General features: G+C 37.8%; 1 protein-coding gene across 2 annotated transcripts in view; it reads right to left on the minus strand.

Annotated features, from left to right (window-relative positions):
• Positions 1–19626, minus strand: part of HSD17B12 (hydroxysteroid 17-beta dehydrogenase 12) — a 156761-nt gene that overhangs the window by 92254 nt on the left and 44881 nt on the right. For both annotated transcript variants that reach the window (XM_054511976.2, XM_045893874.3), the window contains exons 2-3: positions 5957–6003; positions 4651–4726 (exon numbers count right to left, since the gene is read on the minus strand). In XM_054511976.2, the coding sequence (XP_054367951.1) occupies positions 4651–4726; positions 5957–6003 (123 nt within the window). The remainder of the gene's footprint in view (positions 1–4650; positions 4727–5956; positions 6004–19626) is intronic.

Raw genomic sequence — 19626 nt, forward strand, 5'->3', positions numbered from 1 at the left:
TACCAACTGCCATGAACAAATATGGACTGTAAATATCACCATCTCTATATTCTGTGAGCCAATAGGTTGATCTAAAAGCTAGTCTTTGCTCTGTGCTTTTTGCAAGTAAAAACTTAGCTCAGAGTTCAAAAATTATCTAGGAGTTTTTCTCTTTGACAAATCAAAATCGACAAAAATACTGAATATATTAATAGTCCTGGCTAACAAAGATAATAAAATAAGCTTATTATGTATGTGTTGACTCTCAGCTTGTATTAATTCAATGGGTGACAGGTATCCTTACAAAGAAGCAAAAATTCATCAAAGCAGTCGATCCCGAGAAGGCACTTATCCACTGTTGGCAAAACATTTAGTTCCCTATTAATTATATATAATCCTTTAAAAATTTTCCTGGAGAACTTTGATAAGTAGGTTGTCCTCCACACTCACAAGAAATTGCTTCTAAAGAAACAGAATCCCCAAGTTTACATAACGACAGTGGAGAGTCAGAAGGTGACAGGAGCCCAGAAGAGTCCTTGTTTTTTCTCAGTTGGCATGTGGTTTCTTTTTCAATCCCCTCCTTTCCTCTTTCCTTCTTTCAGTCAGTAGGAAAGAAGGAGGGATGAGTTTAACCTCCTGGAGTGAATGTAAGAGCTGGATTAGAAAAGACAAGTTAGCCTAGTTAAACTAACTTGCCTGACTTCTGTTTCTTGACACAAGTCTGACTGATACAGAAATTGGTATCAGGAGTGGGATCCCCAAAAACAGACCTCAGAGGACTTTGATATTGGTTTGATTTGATCCATAATGCAGTTGCATCACCATTAATCAAATTAATGCTGGCTGCTGATTATAATAAAGTATCCACTGAAGAAGTACCTTAAGGGACCAAGTGGCTGTCACATTTGAGTTGGGCAGAAATGATGAATACAAAGATTGTGGTATGGCATGGCTTCTTCTGAACACACTGGAGCATTTACAGAAAGAAAATGACAAGCTTGGGTCTTTAAACTTTCAGCTCCCATTTATGAACAGAGAACTTCTATGGCAGCCCTAATAAAAACCTCTATATGTTTTATAGCCACAGGGCTCCCCTTGCTAACATCAGATTTAACTGTGCCAGGTACAGAATTACAATGTGTAAGCTGAACTCCACAGACTCACCATGTCTCATGTATGAAAGCGAAAACACTGAATGAGACTTGGGATGGGGTATCTGCGTGGACTCAACTGATGCCAAGGATCTTGAACCCCTGAGCTATTCTGAGCCTCCTTTGCCAGTGCAAAGAGAAATAGCCTGCTCTCCTATGTCAGAAGAGATTAGCTTTCCCTGGATTGAAGAACCTGCATAACCTCATGATAACTCTAAGGGCAACTGCAAGAGAATTCCTCTTCTCCTCAAGACCCAATGAGACCATCCCTTACTGCTACTCATAACAGGGTAAGATCACAGCATTCTTTGAGGAACAAGTATAAAGTCAGATCCATAAGATAATAACTGACACACAAAAATAGTTGCAAAAGTTTGCTAATTTGTATTGGTAGATACCTAGGAAACCTGTATGAGAATGATTCTAAGAGTGTTAGGCCAAGGAAAACATAATACAATACCAGACTGGGATAGTTTTTAAAATATGAATCACTTACCAGAGATTTAGCTTATACAACTGGAAGGGGCTCTAAGATTTAGTTAACTTGGTTGGCTGACTGCAACTTGGACTCCATGACGGCCCTCCATTTAGTAAGTTTGGGAGGAAACAACTTCCCTGGCATGATGCAGAGGCAGGGATTCAAAGGCTCATTTAGAAATGCTGGAGTGGATTTATCATGTGCAACCTGCACACACAACGCCTCCACCACTACACCCCCTAAGAGGGCCCAGTGGATACTCTCATCACCTAAGGCTCCAGCTGCTAACTGGAGTGCCATTATGTGGGCAAGAGGTTATTAGTCTGGCCCTTTAACACCCTGTCAGTCATAAAATTCACCACCTTGCTACAAAATGAGAACTTCTCCATGTTCTCTCCTTGTTTGTTTCTTTCATGGCACTATTACAAACTGCAATTATTTCTTTGTCTGATTTGCTTTGTTTTGTTTTTTGCTTTTCTACCTGTTTTTTTTCTCTGTCTCCTCCACTAGCGTGTAAGTTCCATGAAAGCAAGGAGTGCCTCTGTCATGCTCACCACTGTATGCGGACTATCTAGGACAGGACCTGGTGCACAGGCATTTAATAAAGATGTGCTGAAGGCAGAAACAGAGTTAGTCTGTCTCTGTCAACATTAAATTCTGGTCCTTCCTTCTCCTGGAATAGATATGTTCATGAAAACACTATCCTGCCAAAGAGATGATTTATGTCTGAGCTGAAAACCTGTACAGATGTATATAATCTCCTCTTTGTATTTCTTCAGCTTAGAACTGATGACCTGGTCTGCTGATACCACCTTTCTCATTAAATTTATATGATGCCCAGGAAAACATAATAAAGGTCAATTCAGTGCATCACTATCTGTCCCTTCATGAAAATGTTTGAACAGAATCCCGTCTTTATCCAGAATGGCATCTCTGCCCACAGTCACATGTCACCTCCTATCACAAGTGAATAAATTCTCAAATATCATTAAAGTATACTTCTGGCTTGTTGAGCAATTTTTGGTACAGGCTGGAGCACTTTCTAAAAGACTGTCATGAGGTAGCTTTTATTTGTCTTGGGATCAAGATGGTGGTTTGCTCAGATCACAGCATTTCAAAATTCAACATTCCATTTCATCAAAGGTTCTATTTTTCACCTATGAACCTTTACTTCCAGCAACTAGTAAATGCTTTCATTAACAGCCAATTTTATCTACACATGCACAAACCCAACATATATATATTATATCAGTTATACACAGAATAAGAGTTAATTATACACATGAGCACAAGTAACTAAGAAAGAAACAGTGTTAAGATCCAGGCAAACATATGAAGTTCAACTACTATCTAAATTAACTGCCTCAGGCTCATTAGTGCCATGGTTTCATTCAAATTCCCACCTTAGCCAAACTGCAAAATACTGTATGTCTTGGACCTTCAGGGTTGTGTTTACATAATTCAAAACTTGAAAGTTAAAATCCTTAAATGCCAAAGATGTAAAGATCTATGACAGCAACAGGGTTTAAGAAAAAAAAAAAAAAAGATTTAGCATACTTAATATTAGTATCTATAAGGATCTGTTTTTTACATAAAGATTAAGTGCATTTATATGTAATCTGTCCAGAAGAACCAGTTACGGCCTGGAAAGAAACAATAACAAAAATATATACCTCACAAGGATGTCTGAAAGATAAAAGAGGATAATACATGTGAGGGAATAAATAAATAATAAAGCACCATATAAATGTTAATAGTAGGTAGTAATGTTAATAATAAAATATAGTATGTGGTATGCCTTCAGCTTACACAATGTTATATATCAATTGAGATATCTCAATAACGCTGAAAAAAAATACAGTAGAAATCCTCTCTCCTCTGAAAGAATTGGAGCAGTTTATTAGTTGGCTACTCATAGAAGTTAAAGCAGGAATCCTAGAAAATGACAAATACACATTGTAACCATTTTATTTAATTTAAACCTTACATAAGTGTAATTCATTCACCAGTTCTCTGGGTAGGACCCCTGCCTTACATTTGAGTTTAGATCTGCTGACCAGTATTCCAGACTTTCCTGTCTCACCCGTGCCCATAATGCATCATTTATGATCGCAGATCTAGTTCTTTTAAAGTGCAGCAAAAATTTCAACATACGCAAAACAATCGGAGAGCAAATTTCTTACTTTTTATCATTTTTTCCAATTATTTTACATTAGTCTTGTTCACCGCTAATTTGACAGCCAATTTCTGAAAGAACTTGCTTTTCTCACTTTTTTCAGAGCATTCAAATTCGTTTTTGTAGAAATAACTCCCCCTTTTTACACAAATACCGCATCAGTGTGTGGAATATTAAATAATAAATGCACTCAGCATAACTTTGGGAACAAACATAGCTGACTCTTAAAGCCAATAAGTTGACTTGGGGGGGTAAAAGCACAAAAGCGTCACACTGAGAACCTGACCAGCCGCCAAGAGTCAGCACGCTGGGAACAGCAGTTAGTGTGTTCTACCAAGGAAATGGACAGCACTGCTTTATCCATCAGGTTGGTTAATTAGACATGAGTTAAGAATCTTTGCTATATAGTAATTCAGGTCTCAAGCATAGCTGCCTAAGAAGAAAGCTCAAAAGATTCCCTCTCGTATGTAGATAGACTGCCTTCTGTATTTTTCTTCAATTATATATGATTACATTTAGAGGCAATGATGTCAAAGAGTGAAAAGAAAATGCAAGAATACTGAAATAAAGCAACAGAAAAGGAATTCAGGTGTTTAAGTAGAACATGATAAAATAATCAGAGAATCTGGCTCCTAACAACAACTAAGTGAGTCAGGAAAAGACATTTTAAGGAAATTTTAACAGTCCCATATTAATTTGAAAAAAAAAATGATGACCCATTTTAAAGCATCCCTTTTAACAACATAAGAAGCTTTCTGAACTATAAATAAATACGTCAGTGCTAGATACCTACTTGAAAACATTCAGCTTAGATTAGCTGTATTCCTTTCATAAATATGAAAGAAGAGGGTGTGTGAAAAACTTACTTATTTCACTGGAAACTTGATTCAGTTTATCCTGTGATCTGCTGATAAGGACAACCTTCATTCCATGTTTCGCTAACTGAAACAAAAAAAACACCAAGCAGTTGAATCACACCTGTACATTTCATTTAAAAACAGAAATCAGATATATTCTCATTTTAAGAAAACCTGATAATATGGTAAACTCAACTAAAAAAACCAATAAACCTAAGTTATAATGAATGGGCAATCCAAAATGAAGACTTTACAAAAGGATTCCCCCAAAGGGCTATCTTTCTGAATCAAGTTAGTATATAAATGTCAAAGGGTCTCAGAAGGAGTAAAACTTCTATTTTCATTTGGTACCCATCTACACTGCTTTAGTTTTTAAAATCATAAGTACTGGGGCATCTGGGTGGCGTAGCTGGTTAAGTGTCTAACTTGGTTTCAGCTCAGGTCGTGATCTTAGGGTCATGAGATTGAGCCCTGCATGCAGAGTCTGCTTGTGTTTGTCTCTTTTTCTTCCTCTGCCCCTCCCATTCATGATCGCACTCTTTCTCTAAAATAATCTTTCATAGATAAAGAAATAAAATCATAAGTATCTATTACTTCTATAATTTAAAAGTCAGCTTTAAAAAATATTTTGTTTTGGACTGGATACATAAAGACTAAACGACTGGCAACCAAGGAAGATTTAAAAAGATCCTCTGTTGGAAATGACGATTGAGAAATCCAGTGGATCTGCCAAGATTGTCATCACAACTGGGCAGTATCATAAGCTGTGGTGTTTCAGCGGAACCAGAGGGCAGGGAAGCTTGCCTTAAAAGAGTACTACCAATGCTCCTGCTTTGTACAATGGCCCTCAAACTACATGGTCCCTATGCTTTCATGACGTTGCCCTTTGCCCATGTCCATCAATATCTTTTTGTCAATTATAGTCTTATTAAAAAAATGATGCCATGGACTAGCCTGGAAATAAAACTATTCCATAATAATACAGCCACCTTTTGGAAAATAGTTCAAAACAACTGACTTTAAAACTAAGGACTGTCCATAATTACACAATATAAAATAAAACTATGCTACATTTTCCCCAATTCCAATTTACTGGGATAGAAAGTTTTATACTCATTTTTGCACAAAAATTTATTTTAAAATTGTCTTTGAGCAAGCGTGGTGTTTCTGATTAGAAATAAAGCATATTTATTGTACTATATAACACTGTATTTGTTTTTAACTTCAACAATCAAAGCAACTATAAGAGATAATCCTGTATTTGTTCTTTTATTTTTATACAAAAAAAAAAAAAAAGATCTTGAAAATTACCTACCTCTTCTGCATATGATTTTCCAATTCCATCAGTACCACCTGTGACAACTGAGAAAAGAAAAAAACAGTTTAGGTTAAGAGCTGCAATGAAGAACCAAGCATAGTTAGGACCCACCAGTTATACACCAGAGGACCTGTGTAATACTTTGATGTAAAAGATGAAGCAACACTAGTGATTCAAATTTAAGATGGAATACCCACCACAGTGGCTAAAATTTAAAAGACTGCAATACCAAGTCTTGACAAGGTTGTGGAGCAACTGGAACTTTCATACATTGCTGGTGGCACTGTAAATTGATACAATCATTTTGAAAAAAAGCTATTTGGCATTATGTCCAGAACTAAACATATGCCTACCCTGTGACCTAGCAATTCCCAAGAGATATGAACACATCATGTCTATCAAAAGAATGTTCATGGTAGCTTTATTTATGTGTAATAGGTAAACATGCCCAAACATTGATCTACAAGAGAATAAGTAAACAGAGGTATGTTCATATAATGGAATACTAAATAGCAATAAAAAAGAACTACCAATATATTCAAAACATGGACAAATCTCCCAGACATTATGCTGAGTGAAAAAAGCCTGACACAAAAGCATACAAGTTGTTATGATTCCATCCATGAAGGCCAAAAAAAAAAAGGGTAAAACTAATCTACGATGACAGAAATCGGAATATTGATTACCTGTGGGTGAGAGGGTAAATGACAAGGAAGGAACATTAAGGGACCTCCAGGGTAGAGGATGTATATCCTGTATCTTGATTTGGGTGCATAAGTATGTAAGAATTCACTTTAAAAATGCATATTTAAGTATATATCTGTTATACCCTAATAAACTTAATTTTTCAAAATTATGGGCAATAAAAAAATTGAGTAAGATTGATTTCTTCTATGGGAAAGTGCATTTCTCTTACAAGCTCAAAAACCCTTTTTTTTTTTTTTTAAGATTTTATTTATTTATTTGGGGGCGCCTGGTTGGCTCAGATGGTTAAAAGTCTGCCTTCGGCTCAGGTCATGATCCCAGAGTCCTGAGATCGAGTCCTGCATTGGGCTCCCTGCTTGGTGGGGAACCTGCCTCTCCCTCTCCCTCTACTGTTCCCCCTGCTAGTGCTCTCTTGCTCTGTCAAATAAGTAAGTAAGATCTTAAAAAAAATAAAAAAAGATTTTACTTATTTATTTGAGAGAGAGAGAGCGAGAGAGAGCACAGAGGGAGAGGGAGAAGCAGACTTGCCACTAAGTGGAGAACCTGAAGCAGCGCTTGATCCCAGGACCCTGGGATCATGACCGGAGCCAAAGCAGACACTTAACCAACTGAGCCACCCAGGCCCCCCTCAAAAACCTTATGTAGCAGAAACATTTGAAAATTATAATGGGTCAGGCTTCATCATGGTATCTTATCTCTGAAATACTATAATGATGCTTGTTACAAATTCAGAGCATAGCCATCTCCTCCAAATTGTTAGGGATGTGCCTCAAACTTCTCTATGAGATTTTCCAAACCATTTACAAATTATGGAAAACAAGTTATGGAGTAAAGTAGGATTTTCTTGTATTTGTCCTAAAAACACTTTTTCAAATTACAAAAGGGCAAACATATCAAAAAATAAAAACAGTATAACAAACCCAAATGTACCCATGACCCAGCTTCGAAGACTATCAACTTGATTTTAACTAATCTTGCTTCAACTACACCTCCACCCACTTCCTCCCATCTCAGATTATTTAAGTAAATCAATAACATCATATGACTTCATAAGAATTTCAGTATATGTTATTTAAAATAACCACAATACCATTATCCTGATTCCTAAACTGGAAATCATAAATCCTAATTATCTAATACCAAATCAAACATCAATTATCTAATCAGTATGTAAATTTTCACAAGTGTTTCAGAAAACTTCTAGTAATTTGGTCAAATCAGGATTAAATAACTTCCATACTTAAAATTGGTTAATGTCTATTAAATCTTTTAATCTATAGGTCTGTCTATCCATCTACCCTTCTATATCTATTTATTCAACCTCCATCTCTCTCTCCTCCCCTTTACTCCTTCTCCCTCCCTCCCCCCACCCCCAACTTCCCTACTAGTTGTTGAAGATATTGGGTCCTATTACTTTCCCAGCCTGGCATTTGCTGATTACATTCCCCTGATGTCATGTAACATGTTCTTCTGTCCCCTAGTGGTTACCTATCAATGCTTGATCAAATTCAAGTTTGATTTTTTTGGTAAGAATACTTCAAAAGTGATAATGCATATTTACATCAGGAGGCTCATGTCTGGTTATCTTTCTTTCTTGTTTTATTAGCAGGCACTGATCACCACTGAGATACAGAATTTCATTAGAGGTTGCAAAACTGATCTTTGTGTTTTTTACAGTTTTGGGGGTTGGGAGAGAGAGTGAGTGCGCACTGGGGAGGAGGGGCAAAGGGAGAGGGAGAGAGAATCTTAAACAGGCTCCATGCTCAGCTCTGAGCCCAACAAGGGGCTTGATCTCTCAACCCTGAGATCATGACCCGAGCTGAAACCAAGAATTAGATGCTCAACCGACAAAGTCATGCAGGCGCACCCCCTCTTATATTTTCATCCTTGTTCTAAATCCTGTGCTCACACTATTATCTCCTGCTTCATCAATTTTTATTACTTATTATAATTGATGGAACACCCACTCCTCTTTATCTTCCACCTCCTTCCAATGAAATTATATCACAAGACTCTGTCAATACTCAGTGTGTACATTATTAAAATAATGCAACTCAATTCTGACACTAACCATAGGACATGGGCCCCAGCAAAACTGCCCACACTTCGGGTATCAGTTGCAAGTTCAGAGATCCCGACAGGCACCCACAGTCTGACTGACTACAAAATTCAGGGTTCCCACAATTCCTCGGGTTCAGCAATTCACTAAACAAGTCACAGGACTTGGGACAACTTAACGATTTGTGATTACAGTTTTTAAATAAAGGTTATAAATCAGGACCAACCAAATGAATAGTCACATGGGGCAAGGTCTAGGAGGGTCCTAAATGCAGAGCTTCCGTGCCCTCTCTAAATCAGAGCACTTCACCCTCACAGCACATCAATGTGTTCACCAACTAGGAAGCCACATCAAGCTTCAATGTCCAGAATTTGTAATGGGCTTCATTACAAAGGCATGGTTGACTGCATCACTGACCATGTCACTGAACTCAACCTCCAACCCCCCTTCCCTCCCAGAGGTTGGAAGGTTGAGCTGCTATCACATGGCTCAGACCTTCAATCTTCTAATCACATGGTTGGTTTTTACAGCGTGACCAGCCCCCATCTTGAAGCTATCCAGAGTCCCACCATGAGTCCTCTCATTGGCATAAAGTATCAGGGCCTGCCATGAATAATAAAGACAATCCTATCATTCAGGAAATTCCAAGGAGTTAGATTCTCCCCACCAGAAACCAGGGATGAAGGCCAAATTCTTTATTATACAACAATTACTGTGACTAGGTAAATATATTATTCACTACTGAACCAAGTAATATAGTATAATTACATTTCCTTTCTTGGTCAACATTTTTCTTTTCCTGTGGTTCAAATTGCCTTTTTCTTCCATTTGCATAGTTTTCTTTTTAAATCTTCTCCCAGGTGCTCCTGAGTGGCTCAGTCGTTAAGCGTCTGTCTTCGGCTCAGGTCATGATCCTGGGGTCCTGGGATCGAGCCCTGCATCGGGCTCCGTGCTCAGCAGGAAGCCTGCTTCTCCCTTTCACACTCCCCCTGTTTGTGTTCCCTCTCTCGCTGTGTCTCTGTCAAATAAATAAAATCTTAAAAAAATAAAATAAAATAAAAATAAATCTCCCATTCCCTAACAGCCTCTCAGTACAATTTTCCACACAACCAATCCCATGAATTTTTTTTCCTTTGTTTTTCCATAGAGATTACTTTCCCAGAGCCCTCCAGCTTTTATCCTGTTCCTCCTTGGAATGGCTACTCTGCTGCACAGCTGTTGTTCTAGAACATAACCTTGGGAATTCCCTTGGCCTCTCTCTCCTGTGTTGAAGCTCTTATTTCTAGATCTTATTCTAGTTCCTTATTAGGGAGCACATCCACCAGTAGCTTTCCAAGGATAGATGCATGAAGACACATTTTTGTAAACGTATTTTTTAAATAAACTTTTTATTTTAGAACAGTTTTTTAGACTTACCAAAAACTGTGAAGATAATACAGGGGGATCTCTGTATTTCAAGTCAGTTTTTCCTACTGCTAACATCTTACGTTTGTCACAATTCATGAACAAATATTGGTAGATTATAGTAGTCCCCTCTTTTCCATGGGGGATACATTCCAAGACCCCCAACGATGCCTGAAACTATGGATAGTACCACACCTTATATATACTATGGTTTTTCCTAGACATACATACCTATGATAAAGTTCAATTTGTTAGGCATAGTAAGAGATTAACAACATTAATAATAAAATAGAACAATTCTAATGTACTATAATAAAAGTTATGTGAATATGGTCTCTCACGCAAAACCTTATTGTACTATACTCAGCCTTCTTCTTGTGATGATGTGAGATAAAATGTCCACATGATGAACTGAACTGAGATGAATGATGTAGGCATTATGATATAGGCTACTATTTACCTTCTAACAAGATGTCAGAAGGAGGATCATCTGCTTCTGGATCACAGTTCACTGCAGGTAACTGAAACTGCAGAGAGCAAAACCTCAGATAAGAGGGGGTTCTACTGTATTATCAACAAAAGTCCGTATCTTTTTCATATTTTCTTGTTACTGAATGTTCTTCTGTTCTATGATGACATCCAGAATATCCTATTAAATTCATGTGACAGCTTAAGAGAAACTTTTTGACAACTTAAGAGAAAACTTTTTGATTGTGTATGTCTTTTTTTTACAACGTCTATATTCTAACCTCGTACATAATATTTTAACTGGGTATAAAATTCTAAGCAGGAAATCATTTTTTTCTTTTTTTTTATTATGTTAATCACCATACATTACATCATTAGTTTTTGATGTAGTGTTCCATGATTCATTGCAGGAAATCATTTTTAACAAAAAAAAAAAAAAAAAATGAAGACAACTCTCCATTGTCTTCCAGCACCAATACTGCTCAAAAAGTGTTTCACCATTCTGAGTTCAGACCATTTTATAAGTGACCTGCTTTTTTGTCACTGGAGCTTTTAGGATTATCATTTAATCTTCAGCACTCGGTCACGATAATATACCTTTCAGTGGGTGTTTTCCCATTCATTGGTGCTAGGCCCTGATGGGCCTTAAAATCCATGATCTTCAATTCTGGCAGTTTTCTTATATTGATTCATTGAAAATTTCTTCCCCACACTTTTTTCTTTCTGCAATTCTTATTAATCAGAATTTAGATATAACAGTTTCTCTATTAATCATACTTTTCTTTTTGTTCTACTTTCCTGGAAATTTCAACTTTATCTTCCAAACTTTCTATTGACTTTTAAATTTTAGGTTGTCAAATTTTTAATTTTGAAGAGCTCTCCTTTATTCTGATTGCTCTTGCCCCCCTTTTTTTTAAAGGAACATCTTGTTCTTATTATAGACCTATTATCTTCTCTTATCTCTGAGGATATTAATTAGACTTTATTTATATACAGTTGGCCGTTGAACAACAGGGGCTTGAACTGCATGGGTCCACTTATACACAGATTTTATAAATACAATACAGTACTGTAAATGTATTTTCTTTTCCTTATGATTTTCTTAATAAGCTTTTCTTTTCTCTGGGTGTAAGAATACAGTCAGCTAATCCATAAAATATAAATATATGTTAACCAACTGCTGTTAGTAGGGTTCCAGTCAGCAGTAGGTTATTTGTAGTTAAGTTTTCAGGGAGTCAAAAGTTATACACAGGCTTTCGACAGCACAGGGCCCCTAATCCCCACATTGTTCAAGGGTCAACCATATTTACATTTTCTTCTTATATTCTATTTCCTCTACATTCCTTTTGACTACTTTGGTCTGTCTCATCTTGGAAGCATTAATATGGCAACTAGTGTGCATATGTGGGGTGATTACATTGTGAGCCTTGCTCTAGGGTAATCAGTGAGTAAACCAGCTTTTTTATTAGAGATTCCACAAAAGGATCTTTTCTTTGAGACCCTTGAGTATTTCTTAAGAAGCATTTCTCAATTTCAATCTTCTGGCTGCTGGGTAGGTGAACAGCTATTAGTTTGTAGACTTTTTATTCAACCCCTGCTCTCAGCTGGGTGTCTCACCTCTGCCTTCTTCTGTGCCCAATTTCCCTGAGTCTCAAGCACATCTGGCTCAGTGGCCTTCCCCACCCTTGTCTTTTGAAGTACCTGACACTTCTAGTTGTGCTTTTCTGGGATCCAAAAGCAAATCTTTGTGCTTTCTAATGGTGGATTGTCTGTGAGCACTCTGGTGTCTGCTCTGTGAAAGCAGGTACCACTCTTCCACCTACATTTGCTGTTACTGGGGAATGAGGGATTTCAGCAGTTCCCTAGTCTCATCAAACTGGAGCTTTCTGTTTCTCATTCTCCTAATTTTTAGAGAGGATTTCCAAAAAATAAAAGGCTAGAAATGCAGTTATTTGGTCATTTTAAAACTGGGAAGTTCCCCAAGTTTCCTCTGAAACATATTATACTAAAGTAGACTAACTTTAGTTGAGAATGAGATACTAAACACAATTCTCAAAAAAAATTGACTTTATACTCCCAGCAGGAACATTTTTTTCCTATCATCTCCTAGTATTAACTATCAAATTTAAATCAAATTAACAGTTTTTAGAAACTATTATGTGCACAACTCTGGAGCCTACAACAATGTGTAAGATCCATTCTGGATATTAGGTGTTCTATAAATCACCCATTCCACGGTTAGGACTTTAAATATTAAGCAGAAACAATATGACTTTCAACAGATATAAATATTAAAAATTTAGCCTGATCTTTTTTTTTTTTAAAGATTTTATTTATTTATTTGAGAGAGAGAGAATGAGAGAGAACACATGAGAGGGGATAGGGTCAGAGGGCAAAGCAGACTCCCTGCCGAGCAGGGAGCCCAATGCGGGACTCGATCCAGGGACTCCAGGATCATGACCTGAGCCGAAGGCAGTCGCTTAACCAACTGAGCCACCCAGGCGCCCTAGCCTGATCTTTTTAGATAGATAAAAATATCATTTTTCTAGGGGCACCTGGGTGGCTCAGTCAGTTGAGCATCCAAGCTCTTGATTTTAGCTCAGGTCACAGTCTCAGGGTCCTGGGATCAAGCCCCATGTAGGGTTCTACACTCAGTGGGGAGTCTGCTTCTCTCCCTCTCCCTCTGCCCCTCCCCCCCAGCATGTGCTCGGTGCACTCTTCTCTCTAAGATGAATAAGTCTTTAAAAAAATATATCATTTTTTTATATTCTAATTCTCAAAATCAAATCCAGCATTGCATAGTTATATATGAGCCAAATATTACCTCACAAGTACATTTTTTTCCTAAGAAAACAGGAAAGTATAAAAATTACTTTTATGTGCACATCTAAGAAATAAAAAATAAAATTGGAAACTCAGAGGCTCCCTTTGTCATCTCTGTAACCACCACTGTAGTTCTACAATAATCAGTCACCTACACAATGGCCAGGCAATGGGGGATCAACTAATGCTTCTCCATCAAAGGCAATGACAAGGGGTGCCTGGGTGGCTCAGTCGTTAAGCATCTGCCTTCGGCTCAGGGTCCTGGGATCGAGCCCCACATCAGGCTCCCTGCTCGCCGGGAAGCCTCCTTCTCCCTCTCCCACTCCCCCGCTTGTGTTCCTTCTCTCGCTGTCTCTTTCTCTCTGTCAAATAAATAAAATCTTAAAAAACAAAAAAAAGGGAAATGACAAATTCTTTAGTTCTCTAGGTCATACGGTAGGTAAGTGTTTGCAATAACGTAAAAACACGACGAAGTCATCTGTCAAACTTCAGTTAATCATAAAAGTTTCACTTGATGCAAAAAACTAATTTTAATTAATTTATTTAAGACGGACAATGGAGACAAGGATTGTCCTGCTGCTTTTGCTTTTAAAGATCCATTCTCCGCTTTAAAGCTACATATGTTCAAAGTGGTAGCAGAGATAACAACTGGTAGTTGGACAGAAAAATCTCCTAATCAAGTTCATTAATTTTTTATTTTTATAAAATAATAGTGTGATTCTCTCTATTAAGATGATACCATATTATCTGGGGAGTCAACTCATCATTATTAATTTTAGGAAGCTAATCAAAGCATATCATAACTTAAATCAAAAGTCTTTTAGTGTTGCTTCTGGGGCACTGGGAAAAGACATGAAATAGATTATTATTTTTTATCCTTCTTACTGTTGGTATTTTTTACCCATGTGCATATCCTGCCTTTCTGACAAAGAAGTCCTTTCCTACCACGAATAGAAAGATGGTATAAACTGAGCCAGTAGACTCTTTATCTATTCCAGTTTCCCAAAAATCAGTGTAGCACTGCTTAACCCCCTGCTTCCCAAGAGCACTTAACATTTTCTTAAAACAGAGTTCTTAAAAACAAAATTCAATAGAAAACTTGATTACTATTTATTGAATTATTTTATTATAAAAGATCACCAGTTTTAATTACTATAAATAGAATATTAGTGTAAAATATGTATATATATATTTAACCATTAACATTTTTAAAACTCACCAATGCAGTACCCAAGATCATTTTTTTGAAAATATTTGATCTAACCCTGAAATGTCTACCACCTTGCAATGAGAACCAATGAAACCAAGACTAGCTCCCAAATCATTCATATTAGAAGTACTGCTTGTTTTTTTGTTGTTGTTGGTTTCTTACAATGAAAAAATTAAGCACTCAGCCACAATGAAATAAGGTACCAAGTACAGAAATACCCCCAGGGACTCCTCCTTCTCATGTTATATGCACATCTGGGCCAGAGCCCAGTTGGCAACTGTCTTCCCTTCCTTCTTTCCAGCAACTGTGGCCTGGAATATAGACTCTATTTCCCAAACCCCAGCAGCCAGGTGTGGCCATGTGATTAGATTCTGGAAATAAGATGCAAGCAGTAATATGAGGGGCTCTGAGAATGGCTGCTCACAGGAAGCAGACTCAGCAGGGAGAGGCCCCTTTTTGACCTTCATCTACCCAATTCAGAAGTGATGGCAATAAGTCTGGCAGTCTTGAACCACAAGTAACCTTGAGGGTAGAAGCCACAGGCTAAGATGAAGGTGTATACTCATAGGAATCAAGGTTCCTGAGGACTCCATGGAATTACCATGCCACTTTTTTTTAAATTAATCATTTCCTTTTTTACTGCTTACCCCAGAGAATCAAACATATACAGAAATTCTAGTATTCTTTAAACTGGGTGAAAAATAAACTTCTATCCTGTTAAAGTCATGATTATAGGCCCAGAAAAGCAAGAGTAAGCTGTCAATAAAGTCAATTATTAAAACAAAATATTTATGATTCACATGATTACAAGAATATTTGCTCAAGGTACCTCATTCATATCATCCAGTTAATTCTCATAATAGCTATCACCCCAACCTAAGCTATCATCCCAACACACACAGACTTGTCCAACGAACCTTTCAGTCCTCCTCACTTTAGTTCATGCTCTACGTAGTTAAGAATTATCTTTCTCAAGCACCATTTTTATGATCTCATTCTTCTGTCAAGAAGTGACAGTGTTTCCCTACTGCCAATTATATAAAACCTGAAACACAAATCCATTCACTTCTCCCGGTTGCCACCACCTGGGGCTACCATCACTCATCTCCCACAATAACTACTCGAACAGCCTACTAAATCATTTGCCTACTCCCATACCTATTCCTCTCCAGTTCACTGCAGCCAAAGTGATCCCTCCAAAGGGCAAATATGATACCACTTCCCTGCCTAAAACTAGTCAATGGCTTCCCACTGCCCCTATTCTTCACGAGGTCTTCCATGAGCTTATCTTATACCCATCACTTTCCTCTTACCACTCACTTCCCTGGTCATGCTGAAATTTTTCCAGTTTCTATAAGGTAACAAGTTCTCTCTTTACAAAAGTTTTGCTCTAGTCCCAATTTCACTCCAACCAGTGTCTCTGTCCCATCCTTGAGGTCTTCACCTGAACATCTCCTCTCCCATTAAGCCTTCCTTGAGCTCTAGACTAACGGAATCTCCTAGCTCTCTGCCCCCACAGTACTCCATACTTCACCTCCCTTCATGACATTCATCACAAAGGTTTATATAAGGGTCTGTCTGGGTCACCACAGTCTAACTGCTAGCACAGTGCCTGGCAAAAAGTAGATGATTAATGAGGTTTTGCTGGATGAATGAATGAGTAAATGAATGAAAAAAGATTATGAATGGAAAACTAGACTCTTAGGATACTACCCACTGTTTTGTCAACTTTTTTTTTTTTTAGTAATAATGTCTAATCACCTACCATACACAACCCCATATATCCCTCAGCCCCCTCAACATCAAGAGGTAGCGATCTAAAATGAAATTTAAGAAATTTAACAGAGAGAAGTTTAACTTTATGATGAATCTGTAGAGACATATTTTCTGTAGATGAATCTGAGGCTGTCTTTGAAAAGAGATGGTTTTCAATGTTAGAGAGAACTACTTCATTCATAATGCGCCAGGGTGGATACGAAGTGAACAAATCCAAAGCAGGATTAAGGGGAAGGGGGGATGAACCATTTTGCCTTAGGAAAGCAAAGTAGGGACAGTTTGTTGTTCTTGTCATTAAGATCTGCTTGTCAGTAAGATCTGCTTCCTCCATTAACACTGAGTATTCTCAGATTCCATTTTGCTATGAAGTAGGTAAGTGAAGGTAATTTTCAACAATACATAGAAAAAAGCCACAGGTACCACCCCTACCCCTCTTGGCTGTGAGAGTAGGTAAGATGGCCAGGGGCAGAAATGAGGTAGAGGAAGTGAATAAAGGGAAGGAGAAAAGGGAGGTTTAAAAAAAGGCCTCTGTCTTCATATATAAATATAACAGCAGAACCCAAATTTGCAAGCCTTTGTGAAGATGGAAACTGACAACTATAAAGAATATCCCAACTTGGCATCCAGAAGTGTCTAGCTTGTTATAGATTACATAAAATACTGGCAACTGACCAGGGCTCAGCTTCCAGATTTTATACAGTCAACAAAAATACTTTAGTTTGTGTAGGTTAAAAATATTCTACTCTTTTTGTCCTCAACTTGCTAAGAACAGATATTTTTAGTAAGCACCCAATCAACCTTATCAAAATCAAACATCAAAAATAGACTAGAGGAACACTGGAAGCAAATATGCTATTTTTAGCTCTTCTGACTATTCCCTGCCACTACCCACCAAATTCTGACTGCAGAGACCATGCATAAGAGCTTAGTTATTCTAGGCAGGTTCCTTCTCCTGACCCTTTTTTTTTTTTCCTCCCTGAACACCTGAATGCAGAAAACACTCGATTGATTAAAGATTAATACTGCCGCAAACCATGACAGCCGCCTTTCCTGAGTGGTTTTGGGGGATGGGGAGAAGAGACAATGATAGAAAGCTCGCATCAGTATTCCTCCTGGGGATCTATTACATGAAAAAAAAATTGCTATTTCAATTCCCTTTTGTTGCTAAAAATAGCAGCCTCAATTGATTCAAGCAAACAGGGAAGCGGCTTAGCAGTGCTGAATTTAGAAACCACTGAAGTCCCAAAGAGCAAATGCTAACGTAGTCGAACACATGCCAGCTCATATTTAACAAAGAACAAAGAGAAGCATGCAGGCTCCAAGTTAATAAAACAGCAGCAACTTCCTGCATTTTTATTCAAGAGAGGCAGTGAAAGGGATACAAAATAAGATAACTGTCACTTATTCTTCTAATCATATTTTGATAAAAAAATAATTTTACAGGAAAAATAATCAGATTATGCATAAATCCAGATAGTGTGGGCATTTCCCACAACCCCATGGTTTGGGAAAGTACACATCTTTTTTCAAGCACGGTACATTACTAGAGAAAGAAAATGCCCAGCTTCCAAATGTGCTATCCTCATAGTGATGCCCCTTTTCCTACTCAAGTTTGCCCACCAGGTTCCCTACTGAGCGGCCCTCTCTCACCACCCCCTTCCCCTTCTCTTGACCCAACCAGATACTGCAGATAGGTACAGTTTATCACTTAAAAAACTAACAAACAGAAAAACCAAACCAAAACGACATTCAAAGCACCTAGGTTCAGGACAGAGAAGAAGGAGGAACTGAAAAAGCAGAATCCACTTCAGGCAGCTAACCCCATGGGCCACCTTCCTGGCAAGGCCTTCTAGCTTCTGCTGGCACCACAACCCAAAACTATCTTCTGCCTGACTTTTTCACTTTGCTTGGTTAACTGAAAGCCTTTCCAGCTAATGATTCTTTTCAGTTAATACCACATCCTCTGTAAAAATGCAAACCCTTGTATAAGAATTAAAAGGCTATCAATCCTTGTGCCTCAGTGATTTAGTGGATTCAGATTGCTTTGTGGTTTCCTTTGGGGACAGCCAAAATGGGGGGGGTAATGTGGAAAGGGCATCATAAGTGTACGAATTCTGACCGGGAACAAAGTAGTTACTACTCTGCATCACAAACCTAGGAAAACACCACAGTGGTGTAGGGGCCAAGGGCAGCCTGCCCCAAAATGTTCCACTTTGGCATATTATTTTAAATAAAAGTTACAGAAGAAACAGCTGGTACAAGGACACTCAGACCCTCCTCTGTCCCTCTGAAAGCAGGAAACAAATCTGTCATATGAAAGGTACCCTCCCTGTACTAAGAAATAAAAAGATATCCTTATCACCAGAGATAAGAACTTTAGAGCCAAGAAAGCTATAGAAACAAACCTGTTAATTTTTACTATCTCAGCCCAAATTCTGCTTAGAATTCCTTACTTGTTAAAGCTCCCAAATATGTTTTCTTTATCTAGCAATTCCTCATAAATGTATTGTCTCTCTTCCCAAAAAGTATAAAAACTGCTTGCCTTGGTCATCTCTTTGGGTCTCAGTTTCAACATTGGGCCTCCAGGCACACGTAATAAAACGTTGGGTTTTTTCTCCTGTTAACCCGTCTCATGTAAATGTAATTGTTAGTTCAGCTGGAAGACCTTGAGGGGTAGAAGAACAATTTTTCCTTCCCTACAGTGAAAGGACTTTAGGCTTTTGCTATTTTGGTCCAAAAATCAGTATGTGAAGTGGTTAAGAACATGGGTAGAAAAATCAGACCAGCAAGGTTCAAGTCCAGGTTCAAATCCCAACTCTGCCATCTATGAGAGGCTGGTTAACCTCTAGTATCATTTCTTTATTTGTAAAGTGAACACAATACTATCCGTCCCATAGTCATTGTAAAAATTCAATAAAATAATGTTAATAATAATACTCATCATTCAGGATTGTTTGAGAATTAAACAGGACAATGTATGTAATACAATGTACTTAGCACACTACTTGACACATAGTAAATTCCCAAAAATGTTAGCAATAGACAAAGAACACTGGAAAGTGAGAGGTGTATATAGGAAGAAAAATAAAAGAGCTACTAAGGTTAGATATGATACCAGTAGTACAAACAACAAAAGAAAAAATAGGCAAGTTGGACTTCATCAAAACTAAAACCTCTTGCGGGTGTCCGGCTGGCTCAGTCAGTGGAGCATGAGACTCAATC

This window comes from Mirounga angustirostris, unplaced genomic scaffold (assembly GCF_029215605.1).
Source record: "Mirounga angustirostris isolate CCGP_5_RB_7025 unplaced genomic scaffold, mMirAng1.0.hap1 SCAF_13, whole genome shotgun sequence".
NCBI classification, from domain to species: Eukaryota; Metazoa; Chordata; class Mammalia; order Carnivora; family Phocidae; genus Mirounga; species Mirounga angustirostris.